A 12,880-nucleotide genomic window follows, 5' to 3' on the forward strand; every position below is an offset into this window, starting at 1 on the left:
GCATGTGTGTGCACACACACACACCTATATATAACTGAGAGAGAAAAGTACAAACGCCCAGCTAAATACTAACTAACGTAAGTACCTAGGGCTAACTTATCTTAGAATGAGATAAAAAGTTGGTTAATTTTTAAAGTCATATTTTTCCTTTAACTTCCTATTCCATATAAAATTTAAATTTCAAGCAGTATTCACTTACCCTGCCAAAATATTAAAAATCTATATTATTCATCAACACTTAGATATAGTGATATCATTTAGAAAATTAACTGACTGAAAAAAAATTAGTAAGTAAAGACTTTGAGCTGCAAAACAGTAAGAAAACTCTCCAAGTACTTTGGCACTTATATTTAAGAAGAATTTAGGCTTTTAGTGCTAATTATTCTCATAGGCAATAGCTAGATTAACATATAAATAAAAGCCCACTAAACTAAGCGTTCTTCTCATTCATTCATCTAAACAATAGGTTTGGATTATGGTGTTTGATCAATGAGCAATTTTCAAAATTTGAAACTCGGTATCATATGGTAGTTCTATTTTTAATTTTTGAGGGATCTCCATGCTATTTACCATAATGGCCGTATTAATTTACATGTCCACCAACAGTGCATAAGACTTCCCTTTTCTCCACATCCTTGCCAACCACTTATCTTTTTGTTAATAGCCAAATATTTGTGAAGTGTTATCGTAGTTTTGATTTTCATTTCCCTGATGATTAGTGATGTTGAGCACTTTTTCAGGTACATGTTGGCCATTTGTCTATTCTTTGGGAAAATGTCTATTCATATCCTTTGCCCATTTTTAAACAGGGTTAAAATTATTTTGCTATTGAGTTGTAAGAGTTCCTTATAATGTTTTTGGGATATTAACTCACCAGATATATGGTTTTAAAATATTTTTCTCTCATTTTGTAGGTGGTCTTTCATTTTATGGATTCTTTTGTTTTGCAGAAGCTTTGAGTTTGATGCAATCCTATTTGTCTGTTTTTGCTTTTGTTGCCTTTGCTTTTGATGTCATAACTAAAAAGTCATTTTCAAGACCAATATCAGAAAGCTTTTTTCTCTTCTAGCAGTTTTACAGTTTCAGGTCCTGCATTTAAGTTGTTAATTCATTTTGAGTTGGTTTTTGTATGTGGTGTGAGATAAGGGTCCAATTTCATTTTTTTGCATTTAGTTATTCAGTTTTCCTAGCTCCATTTATTGAGGAGATTATCATTCCCCTATTACACGTTTTGACTCCTTTGTCAAATATTAGTTGACCATATGTGTGTGAGTTTATTTCTGGGCCCTCTACTCTGTTCCATTAATCTATGTGTCTCTTTTTATGCTCAAACCATACTGCTTTGATTACTATAGCTGTGTAACATAGTTTTAAATCAGGACATATGATGCCTCCGGCTTTGTTCTTTCTTGAGATTGCTTTGGCTACTAAGGATCTTTAGTGGTTCCATACATATTTTAGGATTTTTTTTCTATTTCTGTGAAAAATGCCTTTGCACTTCTGATAGGGATTACATTGAATCTGTACGTCAGTTTGGGTAGTATGGACATTTTAACAATATTAATTCATCCAAAAAAATTTCTTAAATACAAAGCAAATACCAAAAGCATGATCTATTTTCAAAATGCAAAAATTCAACTTCATCGAAATCAAAAACTTCTGATCTGTTAATGATATTATTAAGAGAATGAAAAGACAACCCACAAACTGAGAGGAAATATTTACAAATTATATATCCTACAAAGGGCTTGTAAGTGAAATATATAAAGAATTCTCAGAATTAAATGAGAAAATAAATAATCCAAATAACTAAAAAAAGGCAGGGGTGGTAGCAAAAGATATGTACAGACAGTTCACTGAAAGGATATATGTATGGCAAAAAAAAGTGCATAAAGGGATGCTTATTAGTCATTGGGAAGATGGAAATTAAAATATAATGGGACACTGCTAAACATCTATTAGAATTCCAAAATTAAAATAAAACCTGACAATACCAAATGCTGACAAGGATGTGGAGCAACTGGAACTCTCAGACATTGCAGATAAGAATGCAATATGCTACAGCTGGTTTGGGGAAAAAGTTTGGCAGCATCTTATAAAGGTCAATATGCATTTACCAGATGACTCAAAAATCCTACTTCATAGGTATTTAACTGAAAACAATCGATTTACACAAAAACTGATTATCTAATGTTTGTGGTGACTTTTTTCACAAAAACCCAAAACTCTAAACAATTCAATGTTCTAAAACTGTGAATGGATAAACAAACTCTGATACTTCCAGACAATAAAAATACAAGCTACTGATACACTCAGAAACATGACAAATCTCAAATGCAATATGATAAATGAAGAAAGACAATCTCAAAAGACTACATATAGTATGAGTCCATTTATATGGCATTCTGGGTTAGGAAAAACTATACAAAGAAAATGAAAATTAGTGTTTATCAAAGATTAGGGGGCCAAAGGAAAGGATGACTACAAAGTAGCAGCATGAGGGAATTTGGAGATATAATAAGACTTTTTTATCTTGATTGCGCTGTTAGTTACATGACTCTCTGTATTTGTCAAAACTCACCAAAAAGAGTGAATTTTGCCAATGGTAAATTTAAAAGGTGAATAAAATGGTATAACGTTATGTGAACGTGTGGAATATAAAATTTGATTATATTACTGCAAACATATAAAAACTGAATAAATCTATAGAGGATTAGAAGGTAGCCTGAACAAATGAAAAATTGATTTGAATAAGAAATAATATAATAGGCAACTTCTCTTTTGGACTTTTGTTATAGTTTAATATTCTCTTGCAATACAATTAAGTTTTAAAAATTCATTAAAAAAGAAAGACTATAAAAATTAAACGATTTTTATTTTTCTAAAAGTTTTGACCAAATATTGAAATTTTTGTTTGTCACAAAAGCAACAGATGTTTAATCAGCTTCTTAAATACATTATAACTGAAAGTAATCACTAGAATAAAATACTATTTAAAATTCTTTAGTAAACCACCCCTCCAAACTTTTATACTAAAAGTATTTAAAATAGTTTTTCACAATAAGGCGGCGATAAGGCACTTATCTTGGCTTTAGAGAGCAAAATCCTCACTGAAGCCTAAACATGTTGGAATTGGAGGAGGTAATTTAATTACAATACAAGTTATGTTTGACGCTCTCTCAAGATATCTACATAGATCTGTTCAGTGATAATTATAATTATGTGATAAGTATTCTAAGGGAACACAAGCAAGGTGCATGTAGAGTCTCAGAGATGCAGAGGTGAACTCTCTCTGAGGCCTCATGAAGGAGGGCACATGTGAATCAAGTCAGAAAATGAACAGAAGTTGGCTCAGTGAAGTAGCGAACAGCATTCCAGGTGGAAGCAACAGTGCGTGCAAAAGCATGAAGGTCTGAGATCATGATGCATTCAGCATAGTGCAATATTCAACTGGAAATTCGATTCAGAGATTAGGAAAGAACTCAAGGTTGGAAGTATAGATGCAGAAGTTAAATAAATTTATCAACATAAAAAATAATCATTCAAAAGAAATTTCATCAATTGAGGTCCTTCACATGGACCCCAAGTAAAGTGTTCAAGCAAAATTTGAATATATTTCCATTTACTATAGCATGTCTTTGAATTTTGAGAAAAGAAATACAGGAAAAAAAATAAGAGTACCTTAAGGTGTCTCGCAGCTTCTGGATTAAACAGAGGTGTTTTGATGTAATGAAAAAAGAGTGTTGCAATTCTTTTTCTGAGTCCTTCAAGGTTATAATGTTTGACTCCTCTCATCATAAGGTCAACCTCTCTGTCAATCAATTCTAAAATTTCCTGAGTCAGTTTACATTCATGTTCCTATAAAAACAAAAATATTCAGTATAGAGTTTAAAAAAATCACTTAGTTTTTGAAATGATCACACAAAGAAAATGAAACTAGATTCCAGAAGAAATCATCACTGACAGTATAAATTGGCACAACTGATTTGGAAAAAAAGTTGCCATTATCTAGTAGAATTTAAGATATGCATAATACACAACCCAGTGATTCTACTCTTAAGTGCTTTAAAGAAATGTGCATGTGGAGTCATTGTTCACAGTTGCCCTAAATTAGAAACGACCCAATAACCATAAATTGACTACATAAATAAGTGATGACTTAGTCATATACTAGAATAGTATTTAATATAAGAAAATGAATGAACTACAGCTCTGTACAATAACAAGTTTAAATCTTACAAATTAATGTTGAGCAAAAGAAGCAAGGCACAAAATAATACATATAGTATCATTCTATTTAAATACAACTCCCAAATAAGCAACACCAACCATATTATTTAGAGATGTATACAGAAGTAGTAAAACTAAAGAAAAAAATCAAAGAAATGACCACCATGAAAGTCAATATGGTAGTTACTCTTGGGAATGACAGGCTGAATTGCCATTATGAGGAGAAACCAAGACAATGGCAATGCCGGCAATATCCTGCTTTGGAGCCAGAGGGTGGTCACATGATTGCTGGCTGTATATCTGCTAAAGTGTACATATATATTTTATACGTAGTGACTGCATGTCTCTATAACTCAATAATTTTAATAAAGTTATAGAAATGAGTATGGTTGAACAAGAAAGCCCCAGGTAAGAGGTAATTGATTAGGTAGAAGGATTTATAAGTAGTAAAATAGAAGTTGGCCCAACTGCCCAAGAGAAGACCAAAAGAAACATAGTTTGAATGAACGAGTCAGTAGGTAAAGTCAGGAACTATAAAATATTGCTCTTCTGTACTTCCTAATACATACTTGGAATAGCTAATACATTAGTCCGCATCAGTGGTCCTTGACCCTGAAGGCACATTAGAAAGACCCAGGGGAGATTTTGAAAGATTTTAACATTGCCCTCACACTTGAAGATCTAATTTGACTGGTCTGAAATGAGGCCTAAATATTATTTCTATTCATTTATTCCCATATTCTGTGTGTGTGTATCTGTCTCCATCTCTGTCTCTCTCTCTCTCTCAAACTCTCCAGATGATGATTCTAATGCGTACTCAGGTTTATGATTCACTGGTCTATATTAATAATTGTCATGAAAATAATACCTAGTATTAACTGAGGGCTCCCTATTTGTAAGCACTGACATGTATAGATTATATTTTGTATTTTATATATACACACATATATATACATACATATATTTTTATCATCAAAGCAACTAATTTCACAAACTAATTGAAACTGATTTTCAGAAACATTAAATACCTTATCTAAGGTTGCACAGCCATAAATGAACAGAGCCAGAATGTGAGTCATGCTTGAAGGCCTTAACTCTCCAACAAAATATTTTTAAGTAAATGTACATGTGGATATAGTAAACATTTTGTTTAAGAGATACACAGTTTATCTTTTATGAGCCATTCTTTGGCTTTTTTAATGAACCAGATAATGGTCCCAATTATGTCAGTAAGAGGATTTCTACTGTATTCCCTACCTGCACTCGGTTCTTTTTTCTAATTGGTCCTTTTATTTCCCTTTATGGCTCTCATGCTTATTTCCTACAATGGATCTACTGCTTCCCCATCTCTTCCTAACTATCTTTATTTTCCGAAGCTAGTCGCTATACAAATATCTTTGAACAACGGCACTCAATGCCTCTGCTCTCAAGATGGGTTGAAACGTGAGATCTATGGAGACTTATATCCCATCAAGAACCATTTATTTAACTGCTTAATGTGTCTTAAGAACTTTCTGTGTCTTCCTCTTGCTTCTTCTCAACAGGATAGGAGTTCTTCACAATTAGGAAGCAAAGAACGTACATGAGGTGTTAAGAGTAATACTGGTGTAATTCTTAGGTTATAATCACATGGCTTACCTAGATGGATCTAAATATGGCTCACATTTTTTTCAATTGTTATTTATAGTGAACCACTGATTATCATTTGGATATCTACATGTATATGCTCTGGCATTTTGGCTCATACTGATGACCAACATAGACTAGCCATGTAGTTATCCAATCTATTGCCTATATACAAACTTTAAAATAGTTAAGACATGATAATTCAGAAACAACTTATTTCTTTATGCCATAAACAGAAGGTAGAATCTTGCAAGTGTCTTGTAAATTTAGTGAACTCAAAAGCATTTTTCAGAAGCCAACTATTTTAGCTGAATTGCCCATTTATCTGTTGACAATAATACATGCCCAATATTGCCTTCAGTTAGAGCTATGAAACAGAAGAGCGATACCAATGTTACTAATGATACTTGGGTTTCCTCTTTAATTAGGAATATAGAAAACATACCCATTATAGTGAATGCTGTGAGGTGCTGCCCAGATTACCACCACTTCAAAACTGAAGCAGTTCAGTCTCCCAGCTGCTGAGAGGGTTGGCAACTGGCAACTCCCAGCTGAGCCTCTCTCCGGATTGTCCTCAGCTGAAGCAAGCCATATTGGCTGAAAATAGCTGCCACAGACTTAAAAGAACTGTCTCATTCAAGGTCATACTTTCTTCCCAGGAACATCCTGAATCAAAGGACTAATCAATGCGGGTATATAAAGGCTCATGACCCTGAGTGAAGGCATATGGAAACAAAATTAATAAATAAATGGAGTCCTGACCCAGGTCCAGTTCACAATGTGTCCACTGGGTTCACAGACCCACTAAATGTTCATTTCCCTGGTCCTTGAATATGTCATTGGAATGGAATACTTGGTAGTTGGCTCAGGTCCCAACTTGATCTAATGTGATGGGGAAGACTAAGTAGAAGCCCCTGAAACTGCTCTACCTGAAAACCAAGGTGGGGGTGGAGAGAATAGGCTCCACTTACTAACTGGGGAATTTTTGCTTCCTGTCCCTGTGACTCTGTGTTCTGAGTCCTAATTCCTGAAGGGAAAGTGCTTCTAGCAATGGACACAGCAAGAGTCCTATTAAACTCTGAACTACAACTAATGCCTGGGTTCTTCAGGCCAAATGACCTGGGGCCAGGAAAGTGCTTGTAGAGGTAACTGACCTTGATATTTGAAAGGCAGTAGGGCTCTTATTACCCAATGGGGACAAGGTAGTGTATGTCTGGCACCCAGGTAATGGGCATTTCCTGGCATACCCCTTGTCCACTTTTGACAGTAAGTCGAAGTCTAGTAGCCTCAGCCTGAGAAGAGCATGGTGACCTGTGGTCCAGACCTCTCAAGGTGTGGGTCTATCCAACAGATAGGCCACCTAGATCAGTCAAGGTGCTAGCTGAGGAAATCTAAAATGGGAGCATTGTGTGGCCTTAAAGACAATGACAATAGGCACTGCATTTATTTCGGCAACCTTGCTCTTATAATTTTCCCCAGGAAAAGGGGGCCTATCTGAATCCAGAGAAGCTTCTCCCAAAACTTATACCATGAAGCCAGTGGGTCCAAACAGCAGCACATGTAGTGTGTGCTGTGTCCAGACCTGAAGTACTCATTCCTCCACTCCTGATACACTGCTGGCTGACACTCTCGCCTGAGTTCCTTTCTGAGAACTGACTTCTGAAAGAGAGATGCCTCACCCAAAGTCACATCTTCCCGAGGGCAACCCACATCTAGTAAATGGTCAGTCAATGTGGGAGTAAAAACTCGCAGCCTCTTGCCTCAAACCGGGACAACTCAAAAGCCTTCCCAGTTTCAGAGTTCCCTATGAGATTGGCTGAAATCATTGTTGAGACTTGAACAGAGTTTAGTTTCTCCACCTGACCATCCTTTATTTCCTCACAAGAGTTAGCCCTGAGAGCACTCTCCAATAAACTTCCTGCACACAAATCCCCATATCTCAGAGTTTGTTCCTTGGGAACTTGACCTGTGACACTGGCTTCATTTTCATTAAGAGCAAAACTAAAACACAGAAAATCAATAATTAATGAGAAAAAAAGATAAAAATACTTACACTGATGCTGCTTTAAAATTGCTGAAAATAAAATTTTCATTGAAGTGTCAAAATGTATAGACAATAGTTGCTGTTTTGTTGAACTCAGTATTAAGCCCGTGTTATATATTTGCATATACTTGCTTCATTACAAAGATAAGGCTGTCTCTGCATTTAGAATATTCATTGAGCTATATTTACATTTATTTTGTGTCATAACATATAGTTTGAGAACTTTTAAATATTAATGCATAAACCATATCCTCAAAATTATACCAAAACAATTAACAAAATAATATTCTTATTTAAACATTTATTAATCATATTTATAATTACTTAATACAAAACATATTGCTTATTTTAGTATTCAACTTTTTTATTGATAGTGATAGTGAAACCCCAAAACTAAAAGAAAGTTAACATACCTTCACAGTATGTTTAAGTGTTAAGAGTACGTCCAGCCTCTCATCTTGAGAGATATTTTTCAGCATAATGCATTTGTAGATGTTTTGCAGCTCTCTGGCTCTGATGGTGAATTGTGTATCCATCTCAACTATTTTGCCATCAAATCTTCTCCATATCTTTGGAGCTGAACACTTAAAAATAATACGTTTATAATTATTAGTTAATTAAAGGCTAAAAAATAATTTTGTTCCTTCTACTGAAAGTTTATCCTAATACCACGTGTTGTATGAATAAAAGTATCACTAAAACTTAAGAAAATTAATTGAAGAATTTGTAGACCATGAAAAAGTAAGACATTTTAGGGGAAAAAAATATGAGAGAACTGTTTAGTCTATATAAGTACTAGCTAATAAACTGAATGGCTTGCAGGGTACATGAAATAACTCATTACTCCCTTGGGAGAAAAAACATGCTATTTAGAACGTTTTTAAAAATTATCTGCTTGGTTCAATTAAATGAGTTGTATAAATGTGTCTTGATCATGCCTTCCCAATTGAAGACAACTTTGTGGAGCAGTTGTTGTAATCCTCGGTGTTAGACCTAAAGACACAGCAAAAAGAGACTCTGTGAGCTATGGTTTTGTTTCCTATAAAAATAAATCCATAACCAGTTCATAGTCCTTCACAAAGTAGATGTCCACAATGAAATAGCTTTATTTAGCTATCTTAGCCGTGCTGTGGACCCTGCCTCCACGATGATGGCTAAGATCCTTACCTCCTATTCCCAAATCTTGCATGGTACTAGCCCACCTCCTGAACTAAGGGTTATAAATGGAGTTCACCTGCCTGAAGTTCATCTGAGTACTCCCAGGCTAAGAATTCAGAGACCAGACACAGGAGGTAGAGCAAGAAGCCCTCTGCAGACTCAGGACACAAGCACAATTTTCAATGACAATTATTAAGTTTGTGTTTGCCACTGCTTCTGTTCTCTCCTTTAAGATGCACTCACCTGGAAATTTCACAGCAACAACTCACAATTTGCTCTTCTATTTTATGATATAAAGTAGATCAGTGTCTCTCCCTGATCTATCAGAAACAAGGCTAAGTTATCACGAGTATTAACTGTTCAAGTATAGGAATTTTTGCAGGCTGATTGGTAATTGCTTTGGAGATCTGTAATCCAATTTATGCCACACATACTTGCGACCATTTCAATCTTAGATTTGATATAATTTAAAGTTTAAATAGAAGCCCATGTATTGGAACAAATCATCAGAAAAGCAGATTAGCCACACTAAGAAATAATATGTCTGTATTTATTATGACAGCTTATGAGGAATTTTTAGTGTCAATTTACTCATAATTATTTTACATTTCATATTAGCTGAATTACATTGAGAACTACAAAGTTACCTTTAAAAACAACTATATTTGATATGCTTTCAAAGATATGGCATCATTTTCTGATCAAAGCCAAAATGATCAGAAACTTTAGATTCTCAGTCCTAGTTTAGATTCAGCAAATGAGAAGCTGCAGCTCTATAATTCATTTATGTTTTTAAAACATAAGTCTAATATTAAATAATATATTGTTAATTAGTGGGCTGATAGAAGTAAGTAAATTTTATTACGGATTATAAAATGGAAATAGCTCAATAATAAAGTATTTTATAGGAAGACCAGGTGCTGTAGGTGTAAAAAATAAAAAAAATCAGGGACTGTAAGCTGACAAAGTCCTTGTAATCTGTGAGGTCAACCAAGGGTTGCCTCGCCTAGAAAAAAAAAAAAATTATAAAAAAATAAAATAAAATAAAAAATAATAATAAAATATTTTATCATTTAATTATTATCACTTAGACATAAAAAAATATTTGTTTTAAATACATACAGTCTTGTTTGGGGTAGGCCTCAGAGTGCTTTTTAAGTTTAATGCCTGTTTCAAAGTTCTTTTCAAAAGTTTTAAAGAATAAGCAATTTTAGGCTAAGTTTCATGTTGCAATATTCTAAAGTCTAACTAATTTACCATGCAATTTTTCTCAAGGTGGCTCCATTAAATGTAATTTCCTTTTTTCCAGTAATGTGGACAATACCTTTTGCTCTCCAGGCTGGTAACTTATTTCATTTGTAATAATAATCCAAGTATGATAACCTTTTAATGAAATGCTTAGTTAATCTTCATTGTGTTTTTTTCAGATAATGGGTTGATTTAACTCTACCTTCTCTCCAAGTTTTTAGCCCTATCTAATATAGTATATGCTATGGTAATATTTTGGATTTTTCCAAACATATTCGACATCTTAAACCTTACCATCCTTTAATTTTTAATTCAAACCCTACCTTTTCTATTAAGATTCCTAACAACTATGGTTTGAACCAATAAAATCACTAGCATGTGAAATCATGTTGTATTTGTAAATACACAGACACACACACACATGCAGTGTTTCTATTTCAATCACTCATAACAATTAAATTTGGGTTCAAGTTCTTCTATAATTATTTCATGTTTGTTATTTCTACTTCTCTCAAAAGATTATAAGAATCGATTTCTCAGGTAGTTCTGTATATTTCACAGGGCATACAGTACTCATTCACTTGGTCAACTATTTACTGTGTTTACTACATATTAGTCAGTATACTAGGTATCGAGTAGATAAAATGCTATCCTGATTTCAAGAACTCTCATGTCAACTGGAATGTAAATATAAGAAAATAAGTAACTAAAATAAAGGTGATCATGCTTGATGATTGCAGGTAAATAGGTAACAGCAGCTTGCTAAGGAAGCACTGGTGAAAAGAAAACACTACCTAAAATGAAACCTGCAGAGAAACTAGGAGTTAGCCAGAGTAAAGGGAACTGAGTGATACAAAGAATCCTAGATTTCAAGTTCAAGTTCCCTAGTGTTGGCACTGAGAAGATATTAAAATTCTGTTTGGCAAAGCTTTTTTATACTTATATATATTTCTTTCAACACTGATAATTTGGTCTCCAAACCTAGGATTCTTTGATTTCAGGCCCGAAGGTGTTTTTTTAACTCTGATGGAAAATGTCAACCTTGCCGATCTCTTTTTATTTCCTATTTTCTTTGAATGCTCTAGCTGTACTAAGAGATGTGCAACAATCATGTTCTTAAAGTGGTTCAGAAAATGAGAGTGTAATAAATTCCATTTAGCTGCCAACAAATGAGGCAGCGTGGAGTCTGGAGGAGAGAAACAGAAGAACAGCAGGACACATTTCAGGGAGGGAAGGTGGAGACATAAAATCCTGGAGAGCAGCAGGCTTCCAAAAAGAGAAGAAAGGAGTACAGTCATTCTTCCTCCCAACTTCATACTCAAGTCCCTAAGGGTACAAATTAAGAATAACCTCAACTCCCCAAAAGCTACTGGGTAGTGGTAATATTTTCTTTTACACAGCAAAGGGGTTTTGTTTATTCCCAGGAGACATCCCTGAGTACTGTGGTCCTCGGAGAGAGGCAAGAGTCGGTTGCATTTTACTGTCCCATTAGCTGTTTGCTACCTGAGTACTGAGAAAAAACATTTAAATGACATAGCAAACATGGGTTCTAGGTTTTAAGCTTGTGATTATAAGAAGTGGTGTGCAACTCAAAGAGAATCAAAGAAATAAATGGCCTTGACTCCAGGGAAAGCTTCTTACAGAAATGCAAATGGTCTCTTTACACAGTTTGGGTAAAAAAACCACCCAAGTATATTAGAAAATGGCTAATGATTTTTTAATTCAAATCTCTTGACCTGAAAATCTTCACCTCTGTTACCTTTCAAGTTTTTAACATTTGATAACATGTGTAAGTCATTTTTGATGTGTTAAAAATACAAATTATTTAACTAATGCTTCAAAAAAGCTTTTTAGGGAGGATGAAGGCTTAGTATAGAATACATAATAACTAATTGGTTTAATGCCTTGATTAGGCTAATTTAAAATCATATCATTCATTATTCAGAAAAATTCTATGTTCAGGATTAAAAGATAAAAAATAGAATTTAGTTCAATAATCCACATAATATTTAGATTCAATGTACTTAAACCAAAACTGAAATATGAAATTTTATTCTATAAAGTTATTTCCATATTACAGGAAAGTAAATATTCTCTTTACATAGCTATATATTATGGTGCTAAATGTGGGTCTTAAAATCTGCATCGTGGCTCTGGTTGTTGGTCAGTTCTAAGCTATTTTTCTCTTAGCAATCAAAAAAACTAGATTAATAAGTTAATTCAAGATTTATGAAATCAACACTGACTCCTCCTGAATATTAGAGACAATATTCCAATATCCCAATAGCCGTGGGAGTAGGGTAGGGAGAAGGTGGACAAGCATAAGGAGGAATAGATACTGTATAAGTATTTACAACAAAAGACAATAAAGTCTATCTTAATTGTTTTCTATGATGTTTAGTATGGTATCATATACAAAAAGGTGATTAAAATGATTTTGTATTCAAACAACAAAGATTTTATAATTTACTATAACAGGTTAAAAGCAGGCCAAAAGTCATTCTTAGTCAACATTTTTTAAAAGTGGACCAATTAGGCTATGCAATGGACTGGGGATTGACCTCGAGTGTAGTT

At 33.9% G+C, this 12,880-nt stretch overlaps 1 protein-coding gene across 1 annotated transcript in view; it reads right to left on the reverse strand.

The window, feature by feature from the left end:
• Window positions 1–12,880, reverse strand: part of IQUB (IQ motif and ubiquitin domain containing) — a 54,078-nt gene that overhangs the window by 8,279 nt on the left and 32,919 nt on the right. The window contains exons 9-10 of the mRNA XM_023528947.1: window positions 8,314–8,484; window positions 3,682–3,858 (exon numbers count right to left, since the gene is read on the reverse strand). Coding sequence (XP_023384715.1) covers window positions 3,682–3,858; window positions 8,314–8,484 — 348 coding nt within the window. The remainder of the gene's footprint in view (window positions 1–3,681; window positions 3,859–8,313; window positions 8,485–12,880) is intronic.

The sequence above is a fragment of the Pteropus vampyrus genome, unplaced genomic scaffold (assembly GCF_000151845.1).
Source record: "Pteropus vampyrus isolate Shadow unplaced genomic scaffold, Pvam_2.0 Scaffold33, whole genome shotgun sequence".
Lineage (NCBI taxonomy): Eukaryota > Metazoa > Chordata > Mammalia > Chiroptera > Pteropodidae > Pteropus > Pteropus vampyrus.